General features: G+C 43.8%; 2 protein-coding genes across 2 annotated transcripts in view; one reads left to right on the top strand and one right to left on the bottom strand.

The window, feature by feature from the left end:
* The window catches only part of LOC127572111 (ephrin type-B receptor 1-like), a 507,089-nt gene that overhangs the window by 312,202 nt on the left and 176,398 nt on the right, over nt 1-18,489 (bottom strand). Inside the window, 3 exon segments of the mRNA XM_052018998.1 lie at nt 2,201-2,425; nt 2,428-2,755; nt 2,757-2,882. Of these exon segments, the coding sequence (XP_051874958.1) occupies nt 2,201-2,425; nt 2,428-2,755; nt 2,757-2,882 (679 nt within the window).
* On the top strand, nt 8,894-9,389 carry LOC127572112 (ferritin heavy chain, oocyte isoform-like). Its single transcript, XM_052019000.1, is given in 3 exon segments — nt 8,894-8,963; nt 8,966-9,019; nt 9,022-9,389. Coding segments are annotated over 3 exon segments (492 nt in total).

Below are 18,489 nucleotides of genomic sequence, written 5' to 3'. Positions count from 1 at the left end.
GTCACTTAATTTGGAGCATATACATGTACACTACAGGGATCACATACTGTATATATTCCCCACCTTTGACCATCAAGGGTGTTAAAAGCACAAACACTTCCTGAACAAACCTGTCCAAACTGAATGCCTAAGGTACAAGAGCTGAAGGAATAGGCTGGGAGAGAGGAGTTCCACATCCAGGAACATTGCTGAGATAGGAAGGAGCTGTCCCCTTGGTCAGGGTTCTGGAAAATAAATGGGGAGGATAAACTGGCTAGAAATTCATCCCCATTCAGAAATGACAGAAATGGAATAGGTTGCAGGAGCAAAGTAAAAGTTTGCAATGCTGTAATTGCAATTTTGCACCACGATCTGATAATGGATTTCTAGGCAAAGGATTTTAACCTGATAAAAAGTGTTAAGTAATGATAATTACTTGACCTCTTAGGAACTTCAGGAAAAGAGAAAATGGAAGATGTAAGTTCACGATATCAGGGAAAGAAAAAAATGTGAATAAAATGTTACATTGGGAAGTATAGGATGAGGTGTGTGGCCCAACGTGTTCTTCATAAATTCATGGTGCAACTGAATGAATTACAAGCGCAAATTAAACTTACCAGGGTACAGCATGGTGGCTGTCAAGACTCTGAACTAAATGGGCTAGGTTTTATAGTTTACCAGAAGGAAAGCAAATGATGAGGAAGAGAAACTGCACTAGTGATTACAAACGAACTTACTTCTGTGATGAGAAATGATATCACCAGATACAAGTAGGCAGTGAAAACATTATCGATAGAATTAGGAACCAGAAAAAGATTTCATTTTGCAGTGGGAGTTGTGTATCTAATAGTATTTATTTAATAGCAGTCATTACACAATTGAGTTTAATGTTGTGTTTGAAAGGAAGAATAGAGTTTTAGCAATAAGAATCTGGATCTAGGTAAGGTTGCGTTCAATAGGATGAGGCAGAAACTATCTACAGTAAAGAGGGCAAATCCATTCATGGGTGAAATGACAGTACATCAGGGAATGGAAAAAATAATTCAAAGTGGCCAATAAAGCAATGCGTGACTGGAGAAACTGGGGTCTTTCCAGAAGCAAAGAAGGTTGTGAGGAGATTTGATTGTGTACGAGATCATAACTGGTTTAAACAGGGTAGACATGGAGAGGCTGTTCCTGTTGGTGGATGGTTCAAGGACCAGGGGCAAGGATTTAAAGAGAAAGGCAAAAGATACAAGCAGGACGCAAGGGAAGATTTTTTCTTTATTTTACACAGAAAGTGGTGATGATTCAGAACTCACTGCCCTCAGGAGCTTTCAGTGTGGAATTAGAGAGGCACATAGGGGGATAAGGGTGGTGGGACAGACTTAATTGGACTACTCTAACGAAGCCAGTAAATAAGAACACAAGAAGCAGAAGCAGGAGTAGGCCATTTGGCCCCTCATGTCTATTCCACCATTCAATTAGATCACTGTTGATCTTCCTTCAGCATCATTTTTCAGCATTAATACCATCTCTCTTGATTCCCTTAAGATTCAAAAATCCATCAGTCACGATCCTGAATATAATCAGCAACTGAGCCTGCACAGCCCCCATGGGTTGAGTGTTTCACCGACCACTGGGTGAAACATTTCTTCTCATCTCAGTCATAAATTGCTGATTCCTTATTTTGAGACTATCAGCCATGGTTCAGATACCCCAGCCAGGGGAATCCTCTTTCTTGCAATACACCTGCTCCTCCTTGCATCAGAATGCTATGCATGGACATTGCAAAGTGCATTATAAACCATATGGTAGTACAACAGTGAGCTGAACATTAATCGTACAATACACCTCATACGGTAAGGTAATAATCTACCTAACATATACACCTCATAAGTACACAATATAACATATCCATTATATGTTACATATGTTGTACATGCAAAGGCAGAATGCAAGGAGCGGTGACTGCTCACCATTCTGCTACGGGCAACTTAGTTCAATACAATCCAGCAGCACTGAGCACCAAGGCCATAACACAGTCCCAGTTTGATTGGCCTTAAGACGAGAATTGTCAAAACAAAGCTGGAGCTAAACCACTCTTTGCCATTAGATAGTGGAAAATCACAGATGAAACCAACACCAAAGGGTGGCAAGAAAGGACACTTATGCCCCTCTCACCCTCAGGGGCAAAGGGAAGGAGAGATGGAAATGCTGGGGCTATAGAAAGGGCACTCACCTCTGCACGATGTGGTCTTTTCTGGTTCGTACCCTGCCTTGCAGGTGCAGCTCCCAATGGGCACCATCCATTCTCCATCACCGTTACAGTACAGTTTGATGGGCACATCAACCTCCTCAGCATTCTGCACGCAGGTGCCCTTGGCAATGACCAGTGAGGTGCTCTCTGTGCCCGTCATGGTCTCTGCAAAGATGGCGTAGTTCTGAATGATACTCGGGCACTTTTGAAAAAGACACGCACAGAGAGCAGGGACATGCAAGCTCCATAATCCTGGAAGGCCAAGTAAAATCCATTCCTGCTCAGCGGCGCAAAACTACGGATCTCAGTGTTGACCTTCATCAATCTGCCACCAAAGTCCACCTGGGAGAAGCTCTCGTCTGCGGCAATGGTATCCACCTTGAGATACGGCATCTCTGTCCACAGTGCAGCACCTTTGATGGTCAGTCCAGAGTCAGTTTCATAGTAATACAGATTGAATGTTTCTTTACAGGAGCCTGGGACATTCGGGATGCTGCTGCAGTCTCGTACCGTAAACCTCATCTCCACGTAAATGCGTTTGGGCCCCACGTCGGTTAACGAAGGTGGTCCACAGCCAGTTGTTCTGGTTGGACTCGAAGACGTTGCACACCTGGTAAGTACGGATGGTGTTGAGATTCTCATCATAGCCGCTTACCTCTTCCCACTGCAAGTCAACAAGAGACAAGAACATAGGTCATTAGATCACCATCATCAGGATCTAAGCTGGAACTTCTTCAGGACTACCCTCATCATAGTCTGTATTGAACACTGAAACACACGCTCACAAACAAGGCCCCTTGTAAAGTGCCTCTGTTAAAAAGACATTCTCCCCTGGGCCGCTCCTTTCAACGTTGGATGGAATTGTGGCAAGATTTTTTTTTGTTGAAAGTGTTGCTCAGACGAAAGTATAGTTTCTTGAAAGAGGTTTGACTGGGGGAATATCAGTATTTTTCCATGTAATTGCTGACGTTTTCCTGCATGAGAGTTTACATCTCTGGGATTTCCACATAAATACACAAGTGCCAAACCTGCAGTGAATAAATTTGCTGCAAACAATCTGCTGGAAGAACTCAGTGGGTCGAGCAGCATCTGTTGGGGGGGAAGGGGGGGTGAGGGAGTAATTGTCGACATTTCGGGTCGAAACCCTGCATCAGGACTGAGAGTTGAGAAGGGAGATGGCTAGTATAAAGTGGAGAGGGGAGGGGTGAGACAGTGGCCTGAGGTGATTGGTGGACTTTTGAGGGGTGCTGGATGATGGGCAGATCGAGCCAGGTAGGGGAGGGATGGAGTTGGAAGACAGAGGCAGGTGGATGATAGATAGAGGCAGACAAAAAAAGGAGGCATTGAGCCAGGTGGGGAGGAGGGGGAGGGAGTTGAAGGCTACCAGTGCTGGAAGCATGTTGGGTGTGGGAGCAAGTGCACAAAGGTAAAGCATCTGCTGAGGACTGACCGCTCAGCATCATAGAGGGTAACGTCAGGGGGGATGGTGAAAACCCGGCAGGGGTTGGAGCTGGGGCAAAGTGTGGGGTCAGAAGAGCGTAATGGGAGAGGGGGCTCAGGGAAGGTAAAGTGTGGGGTGGGGGAGGGGGGGAGGGGGAAGAGTTTGTGTCTCCAATAACTCAGTGTTGTCTGGCCAACAGCTCTCCAACACTAGACCCCTCATGGTATGGTCTTAAGCTGATACAGAGCCAAATGGAGATATTCTGAAACACGGCTTTAATGAGCATCTGAGTGGAAGAAACAGAAGTTGAGAGACAGCAAGGGTAGCAAAGCAGCCTCAGTGGTGGAGAGGAAGAAGGGGTTAGAAATGGAGACGCGCAAAAGTCCTAAGAAAGGTGTGAGATGAAGGAGGGATGAGGAACAGTGTAAAATCAGACTTTTCCAGACAGACAACCAGCATGGCTCAGCATGTACTAGCTTGAGCCGAGGGCTTTCGTGATAGGACTAGTTGGGAATTTTGCCTGTTAACCGAGGCCTATCTGTGTTCCTCAAATGGAAAGCTGACCCAGTTGATGAAATGTAGCCTCGATTAACCAACCCCAGTGTTAAGGCATGAAGAACATCCCACATTCTCTGCATTGAATGGATAACTGAGGTTAGATATATTCATTGAAGTTTCATCACACAACCATATTCAGGAACTCCCTGAATTGATCTGGGTTTTCATAAGGTACCAATTGAACTCCTGACCGGGCCCTTCCTTCATTCACCCAGTCAATGAAGTAGTCCATGCCTGCATGCTCACCACCACCTTCTCAAGGGAAATTAGGGATGGGCAAGAAATACCAGCCTTGGCAGCAATGCCCAGATTCCAAAAAATGAAAAAAAACTTTGTGCATCACAGGCAGAAGCCCCTGTACAAGGTCTGCTTCCTGCAACACACCAGTAATCACTCACTGAGGTCCTAGGGTGCAGGTCTCTCCCATGTATTTGGCAAGGATGAAAAACTTCATACTTAAGTTTTTTGGTTAATAGTTCATGAATGTGTCACCAATTAAAAGCCTGATGGGATATTTGACATTGCTCTGGTTGTGACAAGTGTTCTTTATGTTGCAATTATACCTAAACTTAAACAGTTATAATTAAACTGTAATTATATTCAAATCCAATAATTATATAAAGTCATACTTAATATAAGAGTTAAGGCTCATGCTTCTGAGAGCATTTAACAATCCTTAAAAATTCATTGACATTACAGAGTTGGAGGCTTCAAAGGGAGTACAGTCAGCATCCAAGCTGTCATGTGTGTGCAATGCTGACATTTGAAGACAAATTTCTCCCCCTATTATCTCCAGCAGTGAAGTTTCCAATGCACAACCAGGTTTATTTTGTGAGAGTGTACTCCGCACCCCATCCTGACTTGGAAATATATCACCCATCCTTCATTGTCACTGGATCTAAATTCTGCATCTTCCTCCCCAAAAATACTGTGGGAGCACCTTCACCAGAAGGACTGCAGTTGTTTCAGATGGTGGCTCACCACCACCTTCTCACCGACAATTGCAGACAGGCAATAAACGCTGGCCTTACCAACGAGCCCACGTCCTGAAGATTGATACATAAAGGAAACAGTATTTGCTATGTTTGCAAACTCTGTCAAGTCTTGCTTGTAAGGCATAACTGGCAACTCTCCATATTTCTCTGAGTTATTAAAGGCACTATATCAATGGAAGCTGTTATTATGAGTGCTGGAATCTAACTGGTTGCAGGGTTTGCTAAATGCAAGAATTCCTGTGGAATTGCACACGACTTCCATCTCCAATCAGTAACATTGTTTTCACCTTCACCAATATTTAAGCAACTAGTAATAAAAATATTCAAGGATGACTTTGTCTTTAAAATGCTCATTTAAAAAAAAAAGATAAATAAAGATTTTTTTTCCTGCATTCAGTTGGCAGTGTCCAGAGGTGAGCCTTTAAGTCCTTGAGGATCCTGGAGATCCTTGAGTATCAGCAACAATGTGAGAAACCTTGTTGCTGCATTTTCAGAAACATACTGAGGGAGTCATGCAAGACCAACAAGGAGGCTTAAACTCATGTATTTTTGCATGTTTAGAAGTAAGATTGAGCCAAGCAGTTTGTCTTACCTCCCATAGACTGTGGCAAACATTGGCTGGGCTTGTCCACACATCTGCCTCCCATTCTGAATCATTCCCAGAGCACCACAATGAGTCTATTTCATTCCCCATTCTTCTGCCCTACCCCGTCAGCCAGTGTTAGTTGGCAATTCTGGGTTCAGTGTTCTTTGTCTCACTCCACAACAAAAGAGAGAATGAGAAGACAATGCTGGGGCCTGGAGTAATGCCAGGCAAACAGCATGCATGAAATGAAATTTTAATTATAAAAAGCCACACTGTTAATCCGCTTTTCACTCAGACCACTGTCTTGCTTTGTAAAAGAGTTCACTTAAATTCTCTCAACAGAGAGAGAGAAAGCAGGGCTCAATCCCAAGGTCAGCATTAGATGGAGAAATATGGAGGATAGGGGCAGGGAAGCAGAACAGACGAACAGACAACGACTTAGGAAAATCATGGCTTGGGGGAAGTCAGGAACAGAAGAGCAGAGGGGGAGAAAAGAATCAGCAAACAGAATAGAGGGGAAAAACAGAGAAATAAAGGAGAGAGACCAAAGGGCAGGTGGATTGGAGATGCTCTGTGGGGATGGATAATGCAACGTCTCCAAGGTTCAGTGGGCAGGCTCCTGTTTGCCCTACGCTCATTTTTTTGTGGAGTATATATTGCACAGTGGATATTCAAAATGATGTCTTATCAGTATCTGCCATCCCAAGATAACCCTTCACCTCCGCAATGAGACACTTGTATACATATCATTCCAGTTAGCAGGAAATAACAAACATCAGTCACTGGATCCCCTCTCATTAAGGAGCACTCACTGCCTCTACTTAAGGTTTATTCTTGCACTCACTGCTCTCCAAACATGTAGCTTCCCAGCTTTAATGTGATTTTTTACGATCTATCAAGGAATTATGCTGCGGGCTGTTCCAACATTTTTTTTCATCTGCACAAAGGAATTAATCATGGAGCTTTCAGCCAGCACAATCTTTTATTTATTTATTTCCTGTGCAATTGAACTGTTTGTTTTCGCTGAGCAATTAATGTTAATTTGCCTGAAATCAATAAGTGCTGTTCCTCAGCTGCCGACAAAAACACTGAAAAGCTAATTTTGTTTTAATGACAACTGCAAAGAACATATCGATTGTGTCCTACATTTTGGGTAAGGGGGGAGATAATTGTCCTGGCAAATCAGTAATGTTCAGTGAGTCTTGAGCAATTTCATTTACATCTGCATTTATTGTTATTTAGTCTGTCCTCCCAATTACACCAAGGGAGATATTTATAGGAAGAAACGATGGCCACATTAACGATGCCAAGTCTCTCCAGTTTAAAACCAGCTTGGAAAAGCATTCCAGAGCAGTTGTATGCTTGGTATTATCCTCCACTGTTCAAAGGAAGTCTGTGCTTGGACAACTGTTCTGATCTGCTGCACAACCCACTGCAGAGATATAAGTGCATAATCTGGGCTGGTGTGGACTGCAGTACTGAGGGAGTGCAGCACTGTCAAGCATACCACCTTTCAGGAGCCACAAGAGACTGCAGATGTTGCTCCAGATTCCAGCAAACAATCTGCTGGAGGAACTCAGTGGTCGAGCAGCATCTGTGGTGGGAAAGGAATCCTGAGTCCTGATGCAGGGTTTCAACCCAAAAATGTCAACAATTCCTTCCCCCACCCCACAGATACTGCTCAACCTGCTGAGTTCCTCCAGCAGGTATTTGTTGATACCATTTTTCAGATCTTCTATTGTACCAATATCTTTTTGCTCAGTTAGCTGGACACAAATGGTGATTCTATTTTGAAAAAGAGCAGAGGAGCTAAACTGAGCCATATTTATCCAGAGGACATGGATTTAAGGTGACAAGAAAACCCTCCTCATACAGCAAGTGGTCAAGGTCCGGAGCTCACTGCCTGAATAGATTGAGGAAGCAGACTCAATGGCCACTCAGAAAAAAAGATTACAGGGTATGGGTAAAAACTGGGGAATGGGATTGAGTGGCTGAATCTTAGAGAGCAGGTGAGGTCTCAATGGCTTCCTTCTGAGCTGCAATGGTTCTGTTTATTTATTGGTTTTCGGGATGTGGTAACTGCTAGGAAAGCTGGCATTTATTGCCTCTCACTACTGCCCTACATTGTGGAGGCAAAGAAGAATCAACCTTATTGCCGAGTCTGGACTCGGTGGGCTGAAGGGCCTGCTTCTGTTCTGACTGCAGCACTGAGGAAATCCTGAGTTCCCAAATGCAATCCTTGCAGTTCCCAACTCTGCCCCACGGAGAAGCCTTGAATGTACACTGGCACCCCGCTTCATGCTACCCTGGAGAGTGCTGATTCGTTGTAACACTTGTGCTCCATTGGGGAAAATAAAACTAAACACAAAAAAAATCATCATAAGTTACGAGCTCAACAGTTGACAAGCTGGCTGAATTGGTCCAGCCTGCTCAGTAAACACAGCCACCTTGTCCATTTTTCAATCCTCAGTATGGCTGGGCCTGCCCTCATTGAAACAACACTCCACATAAAGCAGTCAATCACATGGATTTTCTGCAGCAGGTAACTATCCCTCTTTCAAGGAATGATATCTTTTTCTCTCTCCCCAGTTCTGACAAAGGGTCTCAGATCCAAAACATTAACTGTGTTTCCGTCTTCACAGATACTACCTGACCTGCTCTGTGTTTCCAGCATGTTTTGTTTTTGTTTCAGATTTCCAACACTTTAGTTTGACCAATGAGGGCACAGTATATAATTTGATAGTCGGCCAATGGGGAGACACAATACAAGTGGTCACTCACAATATTGCATGTGGCAATAAATCCCGGTCACATGTGGTACAAATTACAATAGAAGCTTATTATTTGAAAGATTGTCAGCAATGACAGGCAATAACGTCAGAGCTGGGGGTGGGGAAGTGGGTGGGTGGAATGAAAGAGGGAATCCTACAAAGATTTCATTTAAGCTTGAAGGATGATGACCTAGGGAGGGTGGAGTGAGGAGAAGGAGGTAAAGATAACCAATAACACTCAAAGGTACAAGCTGGTCACACTGTACCAATATTATTCTGGAGCTTCCTTGGGTGATAGTGAGTTGCAGTTATGTAGTGAAAAGGATGGCTTCCCAAGTGTGTCAGAACTACCACAAAGACTGTGAGGATGATGTCAACAAGCAGATTAACATTCCTTTTATGTTTATCTCTCCATGTCCTTTTACTTTGCCCTGCAACACTTTTCAGGATACAGTCCAATGAGGAACGGAAGCACACTGAGAAACTGATGGAATTCCTGAATCTGTGTGGAGGACGGAGCTTGCTGGAGGACATCAAGAAGCCAGAGCAGGATGAGTGGAGCAATGGCCTGGAGGCAATGCAGAGAGCTCTGCAGATGGAGAAGGACGTGAACCAGAGTATGCTGGATCTGCACAAAATCCCCACACAGCACACCGACCCTCATCTGTGTGACTTCCTGAAGAGGCACTATTTGGACGAGCAAGTGAAGATGATCAAGAAGCTTGGAGATCACATCACCAAGCTGAAGAGATTGGGAGCCCCTGAGAATGGCCTGGGAGAGTACCTGTTTGACAAGTTCTCCCTAGTGGAAAGGGAATAGATGGACCTGAAGTTGAAACCTCCGGCTCAACCTTTGTGAATCCTAACTTGTAATCAGTACAAGCAGTGTAACATGAACTGAAAATAAACTTCAATAGTGTACTTTCTTTGGTCTTGGTGACTGCTTTATTAAAGTTTGGTTTCAAATTTCTGGGCTGAGCAGCAACTGTATTTTGCTCTATAACCAGAGTGGTACATTTTCTTTGAAACTGGGATAAATGAGTAAATCCCGATGTATATTGAGGATTGTGGTAAACAAAGTAATGTTAATTTCTAATGGTACAGTAGTAGTATCCATTTGGTGACCAGTTTCAAAAAATGCAAAAGAAGTACCAGTACAACCAGATGTCCATAAGGGAAGGCTGCTGAGTGGCACATTCCAGGCTGCAGGAGTACGTGCTGATTTCTCCAGGCATCTCCTTTGTGAGAGGGGCCTTCCTGGTCAGATCCTTTCTGTATGGTTGAAATATCACCCCCAACGCACACTGCCCTCAATTGCGGTGGGGAAGAGACGGTCACCCATCTCTTTGCAGATGGTAGATCTGCTAAGGTGGTGTGGAGAAGGATGCAAGGGTCCATGTCCCGGTTCATCCTGAGCAGCTGTGTAACCCTCTGATCTATGGGCTGTTCCCAGGGACACACACAGAGACAGATGTTAGTGCTGCTGGAGGATCATCAACTCAGTGAAAGACGCTCTTTGGTCTGCCCGAAACTTGTTGGTCTTCCAGCACAGTGAGATGTCTATGAGGGAAAGCTGCCGACCGGCACAGTCCAGGCTGCAGGAGTACGTGCTGAGGGATGCACTGAAACTCAGTGCAGTCAATGCAAAAGCTCTGTGGGGAAGGACTACAATATCGGCTTCTTCCAATACTGGACATTGAGGGGCTGAGTCCGGTGGGGAAACCCCTCAAACAATGGAAGGGTGTATCACCCCAGGGGACCATATGAGTGACAATGATGCTATGTTAAAAAAAATGTGTTAACACCACTGAATGTATTGACCATGTGACACTAAGAACGTAAAGACTTTTGCACTGTGTTTATTCTTTTGCATATATTTATTATTATGAATAAAGTTTATTTTGTAAATAAAAAAGTCTCTTTTGTTTCAGAGGGTCCCCGGACCATTAATACACAGGAGATCAGCTCCCATCAAAAATTCTGAGATCTGCCTCAGTAAAATAGTGTCTGCCACTGCTGCAGTCTGCTCCACAATGAGTCCATACTCCACAATGCCTTCCATGCAAGAAAGAGGTGAGACTGATTAGTTTCAGCAGCTACAAGGGACTCCTATAATTACTCACAGACTTCCAAAATGCACAAGTGCTTCCATAGGCTGCACACTTGAAAAGCAGACACAACCAGTGTTGGGTCAAAGTGGCACAGATGCCCTATGCAGCATCACTGATGCACATTCCCTTGTGGACTTCGAAATTGCAAACCCATGGTCTCTGGCTCAGAAGCGAGGCTGCAACCACAGGTGACACTTCCAGCCCTTCAACATCATCTGGCACTTCTGCACCGCCTTCCCTTGCTGTTGACAAACAGGATTATCTGCCACGTTTCCAAGGACTTATAGAATATTAAATGCCCGATTATAACACAACTTTCTGATTGTCCCTATCCCTTTAAGGGTTTCACACTCAGTTTCACATCCCTATGAATAATGTACTCCTGACATCTGTCCAATTGTAATAATTACAGAAATTTGCTGTGCCACAATTTAGAATCACTTCTTCCAAACCATTCATTATAGTTTGCCAAGTTCAGTTCCTTGATAACCTACTTGACAGTTTATGCCAATGAATTGACTTCCACTTGTATTTTTGACCATTTCCAGGGAAAAGCAATGGATATTTGAGGTCTTCTGTTTCTTCTCTGTTGCCATTTCAACTTATTGTTACTCAGTTTTTTAAAAGAAAAATTAAACTAGGCAGGCAGTAAATTATGGAGAAATGTTTGATACACTTACATTGATGCCTAGGTATCAGGAGTCACTTCCAGAACATCTCAAATCATATCTCCACAGCTCCACATTTAATTGAATCCCAGTGGAATTCACGGATAATTAAGATTGCTTCCGCTGTATTTTAATCCTGGGATCTTGCAATAAAATTGTCCTGATTTTGAAAATTAATTTATTAGTAGCTACGACAGGTCCCTCATTGAGTAGGCAATTTGAGTCCAGCTTATGTATAAAATCAAAATGTCTTCTTCTGTACATCTTTTTCAAATTAATTCCCTCAAAATGCTGACCTTATTAATTCATTATTTGTACAGAGGTCAGAGATGAACTGTTCACTTCCACTGTCTGGTTTTCACCAAGCAAATTAATCAAGTTCAAGGTAATTAATTGTTCAATCCCTGTAACTTTACAATTAATAGTGGTACTGAGGAGTTTGAAGGGGAGTTGGGGAGTGTTCAGGTTAAGTGGTCCCCCTTTATCTTTGTGGATATTTTAATTATTGTAGTTTGATGAACGTAGAAGCTGCCGATGGTAATCATTGGTCAGCATTCTAGTTTCAGATTAGTTAACGGAATATATTAGTCACCGTAAATCATTATTTAGTTAAATGGGGTCAAGAGCTCCACAGCAACAGAGGAATTAAAGATGAAAAAAAGACCATTGAGTTTTCCTTCTACCATCTGGCAGTCAACATTAATGGAACAACTGATTAATTAAGGAATTATATAGGATGCACGGCACATTTAGCCCAACTAAGGGCCAGGTTTTATATTCCTCCTGCATCCTTCCCTCACCCCACCTCCAATCTATCATTTCCAGCCATTAATAGAACCTCCCATTCCTTTCCCCCTCTTCTGCTTGTTTGACTGATCCTTAAATGCATCAGTTATGTCAGTTATTAATTCAAAACAACATACAAAATAGCACAGACAGAGGCAATTCAACCCCTCATGTCTGCTCTGACATTCAGTAAGATCACGGATGATCTCTGACCTCAGTGCTTCTTTCTTTCATTTACCCCACCTCTGTTGATTCCTTTAATATCTAAAAATCAGTCTTAAATTTATTCAGTCCCTGAGCATCTTGGATGGACATTCCAAAGGTTCACCTTATTCTGGGTGAAGAAATTTCTTCTCACCTCTGTCTATTTTGAGACAGTGACCCCCCCCTGCCCAGGGAAACAGCAATTATCCATCCTGTATCCATCCTGTCAGGCCCCACAATTTCGGGCCCTGGTATCTGGTGTAGCAGGTTTGGTCTCCCTATCTCAGGAAGGGTATACTCATGATAGAGTGAATTCACTAAAGGTTCACCAGAGTGGTTCCTGGGATTGGGAGGTGTCCTGCAAAGCGAGATTATGCAGATTGAGCCTATACTCTCCAGAGTGCAGAAGAATGAGAGGTGATCTTGTTGAAAACATATAAAATTCTTCATCTGCAAAATAACCAGAGATTGGACAAATAAATGCCAGGCAGCGCAGTAGCGCAGTGGTCGAGCCGCTGCCTCACAGCTCCAGTGACCTTGCTTCAGTCCTGACCTCTGGTGCTGCCTGTGTGGAGTTTGCATATTCTACCTGTGACTGTGTGGGTTTCCCCCGGGTGCTCCGGTTTCCTTCCACATCCCAAAAAATGTGACGTTAGTAGATTAATTGGCCACTGTAAATTGCCCCTAGTGTATAGGTCAGCAGTACAATCTGGGAGAAGTTGATGAGAATAAAATGGGATTAGTGTAAATGGGTGCCCAATGGTCAGCATAGATTCAGCAGGCCTATGACTCTATGACTCTAAACTTTGATGGTCTCTCATCCCTCCAAGAAAAGCTAGAGTTGCTATAAATCAGGTCCTTGATCTCCAGACAATGCAATCCCTACATCATATGTCATACCCACAATAACTTTCAGCATTCAGTAGATAAGCTAAAGTAGATAACTTTAGCTACAGAAGTACATACAACAATTTTGATTTTGCAAAACATCACACTTATTGTTTCCCAGTGCACCAGTTTTCTAAATTAGTTCAGTGTGCTGATCTCACCACTATCTATGGGCAAAATACCTGTTGTCAGAGCCATCTGATTAATGTGTTCCACAGTTAGCAGGATTAATCAGCTTGGTTTCATTATGTCTAGGAATAGCTGCCCAGGAGATGTTGAAAATGACAGTACACCTACTAGAATGAACAAGAGTGGCTTTGACTGCTTTGATTGAAGCCCAGGGCAGGTAAGAATGCGTTGAGTGCTCCTCCCTTCCACAAGTTCAGGGTCAGGAGGTCCAGGGTCTAAGCTCAGCAGGGTGCTGGTGGTGGAAAGGTAATTGAGGAAGTATGGAGGTGGCGGTATCAGGGGTCGGCCTCTGTGGACGGGAGAGTGGAAGGGGTGTCAGGATCAGGGCACTAGACAGAGGGGTGGGGGGAGGTAATCAGGGGTTGGCGACTGTGGACGGAGTGTGGGACAGGCAGCAGGGGTTAGAGCACAGGATAGGAGCGTGGGAGGGGTTATCAGGAGTCGAGCACTATTGATGGGAGTATGAGGGGTATTGGGGTCTGGGGCACTGGACTTAGTGTGGAGGGAAGTATCAGGGATTGGGGCAATGGATAGAGTTTGGGAGAGGTAGCAGGGGTTGGGGCACAGGACAGGAGTGTGGGAGGGGGTATCAGGAGTCAAGCACTATTGATGGGAGTGTGGTAGGAGGGGTATCGGGATTTGGGGGCACTGGACTTGATGTGAGGGGAAGTATCAGAGGTTGGGGTAATGGACAGGATTGTGGGAGGGGGTATCAGGGATCAGAGCACTGGATGGAGTGTGGGGAGAGGTATCGAGAACAGCCACCATGGGAGTGTAAGGGTTTGGCTACTGTGGGAGAATGAGGAGGTACCAAGGGTCGGCTAATGTGGACAGGGTACGTGAGGGCATGAGTGGCTGGGGCACAAGATGCAAGTGTGAGAGAGGGTATCAGGGGTCAGACACTGTGGACGGGAGCAAGTGGAACAGAGGATGAGAAATGTTTTGTTCAGAATCAGCAGAACACTTGGGAGTGGTGTTGGTGAAGATCATCATACCATTTGTATGGGGGATGTATGGTACCATTGGTGCAGTAGTTAGTGTTATTTTCCCATAGCTCCAGCGATCGGGGTTCAACCCTAACCTTGGTCTATGTGGAGTCTGCACATTCTCCCTGTGACTGTGTGGGTTTCCCCCTGGTTCTCTGGTTTCCTCCCACATCCTAAGGACATGTGGGTTAGTAGGTTAATTGGTTGCTATAAATTGCCTCTAGTGTGTAGATGGGTTTTGGAAAAGAAGGGCGTGTGTGTCAAAAGAACATGGGTGGATCAGGAGGAGAGAGAAGGAACAAAGGGAGTAAGTTACCTGAAGTTGGAGAATTCAATGTTCATGCTGCTGGGTTGTTCTTGTAGCTTGAGTTTGGCCTCACTGTGGCAGTGGAAGAGGCCGAGGACAGATGGATCAGTTTGGGAATGGGGAAAGGAGTTGGGGAGGGGAGTTAACCCAAGAAAACTTGAGAATGGACAGCTACCATATTGTCCTGCAGTGCTCCAGCAACACAGAGAATGACATCATCTTGGGTATCCATGGATACTTGCAGCCACAAGGCCAAATCATGCAAAACAACCTGGAAATGTTATCTTGTCCTCACCCGAATATATTGATTTTCAATTCAATGATGCTAAGAAAAGCGAAGCAATCTAATTAAATTTTCAGGCAAGCAATTGCACAGCATTCAGTGCTAATGGATGAAAGGTAAGCAGCAGTAAGCAGAGGTGCACCTAGCACAGCAACTTTGCAGCTCCTACAATTAGTTACTGTGATGTGCCAATACAGCAAGCAACATCATCCTCTCCATTATCGCATTACCACCTGCATTTTCTGGTCAGACTCTTACATGGGGATATTCACACAATGGAAGCATCCAGCTTACAACATGTTGTTCTCATTGTACAAGATGATAAAAGATATGATAGGAAACCATCGCAGCCCACTGCAGTAGCCTGCATGGTCTCTAGATACATGAGGCAGTCACCGGTTTTAGCAGTTACTGTTTTGCCAGCTACAAGTCAAAAGACTTTCTAATTTCACTCATTTAATTTCTCTGCCTTTCAGAAGCTTCTTTATATCTCCATCAGGGCACATGTTTGAAACATCTCTTCCACCATCCATCTCCTTTTAGTCCCACTCCCAACTCCCTTCCATGACCCCAGGCATCCTTTCTTGAGTAATCTGTCTAGTTACCTTTGGACTGTCACTGCTTCCACTCATGCCTCTGAAGCAAGGGATTCCAGCTCACCACAGCTCCAATGAGCAGTGGGAAAGATGACAAGTTGGGGTGAAAAAGAAACAAAGATACAGCTTAGTTGGTCAAGGCAGAACTCTGAGATCTAGAACTATGTCTTCCACATCCCAAAGGTGTGCATGTGTACCACTGTAAATTGCCCTTAGTGTGTAGATTTGTGGAACAGATGGGAATATGGGGAGAATAAAATGGGTTAGGGCTGCATTAATGTAAAAAATGGATTCTGTATGGTTTGGTGTGGACTTGGTAGACCAAAGGACTTGTTGAGTACTCCATCACTCTGTGACATGTGCAGTTTGAACATGACATATCATCTATCATCCAACTCCACTATCTTCCCAGTATACAGTGCACCCTTGCAGATTCATTGCCCCTTGCCTTCCCCAGATGTTCAGGTCAATCCAGCTCCTCTGACACACCTCCTGCTACCAATCCTCACTAATCCTCCAACTCATCCAGATTCACCAGATATTGGCTGGACTGGGGAGAAAGTGGATAAGGTGGCTTGTTTTCCCCTGAGTGATCGAGGCTGAGGGATGATCTGATATACAACATTGTAAGAGGCATAGATAGAGTAGATAGTGTCAGGGTATCAAAAACATGTGGGCATAGTTTTAAAGTTAGAGGAAGAAGTTTTAAAGTGGATCTAAGGGGAAAGTTTATTTTACACAGAAAGTGGTTAATATCTGAAACATCGCTGCCTGATACCAACCAGATACAATCACTACATTTAATTGACATTTAGACAGACCATTTAAATAGGCAAGGCATAGAAGGTTATGGTCCTAATATGGGCAAATGGATCAATGTAGATGGCAATAAGGTCAACATGGACAGGATGGGCCGAAGGGCCCGTTTTGGTGCTTTACGAATCTCTGACTCTGATTAAGCACCAGTACTCCCTGCTTCCCCTACCTCCTCGCCAACAGCCCATTCTTGGATCATTATACCTCTCGTCTATTGGACTCCCAATAGCTCATTTCCCTCTGTTTCCCTCTGAAGCCCCCTAAAATCGAGTCTCTTTAATTTCCTATCTCCTCGCCAACTTCTGCTTGACCCCTTGTCAAACGCATTCACATAAAAGTGCAATGAAAATGTAAATTGTTGTTTTGAGAAAACAGCAGCTAAGGTGATAGTCCATGCAGTCAATTCTGAATTGATGCTTAATGTTAGACAAGCAATCTAAGTTTGGACCACCAGGGAAAGGAAGCCAATGAAGTGTGAGAGAAACAAAATGAACTACACATTAGACTGGAAGCAAAGCTGTCAGCGCGGGTTAATAATGAGACTAATCAAACTACAGGGGTTTTGTGCATATTAAACTTACTAAACTCTTTTCAAATTCCTTTCTAATTTAAGTGTCAGCCTTTGCCCAGGGAGTAGCTCTTATCTCTGAGACAGAGGATGTGGGACAAACCATACTCCAAAGCTGACACTCCAGAATGATAACAGAAGAGGTGAAGAAGTTGAGGGCCTGATTGCGGATGGATAGAAACAATCCCATGCCACCACTAATTGCAGGAGAGCTCGCCTTATTCAACAGCAAAGGAAACCAAGTATCTACTTAACTGTCCCTTTGCTATTAGTGTGCCAACTTGCTGCTGACATTTGCTGCATTAAGACACTTCACATCATATCACTTTAAAAGATGCTGTCAAAGGTGTTTCATTTGCCGACAGTATGTATGGTTGGTGTTCTGTCACTTCCTTATGTCTCAGCACCAGTCTCACTGTAGGGCAGTATGTTTAAAATGGAGAACAGTGTATTATAGGAACAGTCCCTTTGGCCCATGAAGCCTGTGCCAACCATGATGTCAATTTAAACTGCACATCTGCCTGCACATGATTCATATCCCTCCATTCCCTGCCCACTCATGTGTCTGCCTAAACGCCTCTTAAATGCCACTATCGTATCTGCTTCCATCATCTCCCCTGGGAGCCCGTTCCAGGCACCTACCACTCTCTTTGTAAAAAATCTTGCCTCATAAATCTCCTTTAAACTTTCCCATTCTCACATTACACCTATGCCCTCTAGTATTTGACATTTCCACCCTGGAAAAAGATTCTATCTATCTATGCCTCTCATAATTTTATACACTTCTACCAGGTCTCCCCTCAGCCTCTGACCCTCCAGAAAAAACAATCCAAGTTGCGCATTATCATTAAGTTGCTCATGAAGCTCATTATCTACTGAAACTTAAATAGCCATGCGCTGTCACTGAACATCTCAAAAAGTCATCAAACTATGAAGGCAACACACCAACTACTTTAAACTGCAGAATAACCAATAATGTTCAACTCCATTAATAATCCATATCTTGATTCTTCAACTGAATTTTCCAGTACCCTGTTTTGCACAGAATAGCTCCCAGAGCATGTAAGAATGTTGCAAGGATCAATGAATGTATTATGCAAACCTCTTGTGTGTTGACTATATACCTACAGATAACCACAATATTCATGAGCAGGACTTGGAACTGATTCAGTGGAATAGTCGGTAGCAGTGATTTCAGCAACTTTAAGCTAATAGCTTTGGTGTCCCCCTTGATCAATTAGAATGAAAGTGATATCAACCCTAACCACTTATCAAATCAGTTTTAAACTCTAAGCCGTTCTTGGTCAAGATTTCACACTGGATCAGTTTTAAGCTCTGAGTTACACTGATTGAAAGATATTCAAACTGCCCTCATGAAGGACAAGGGAGCAGAATCTTGGGATTGGGTGGAGGGATTCATTTGGGACTGAGACAAGGAGAAATTTCCTGATGCTGAGTGTTGCAAGACTTTGAATTCTCCATCTCAGAGGGCAGAGAATGCTCAACCATTGAATACGT

Source organism: Pristis pectinata, chromosome 6 (assembly GCF_009764475.1).
Source record: "Pristis pectinata isolate sPriPec2 chromosome 6, sPriPec2.1.pri, whole genome shotgun sequence".
Lineage (NCBI taxonomy): Eukaryota > Metazoa > Chordata > Chondrichthyes > Rhinopristiformes > Pristidae > Pristis > Pristis pectinata.
This window is presented reverse-complemented; position numbering and strand designations above follow the sequence as displayed.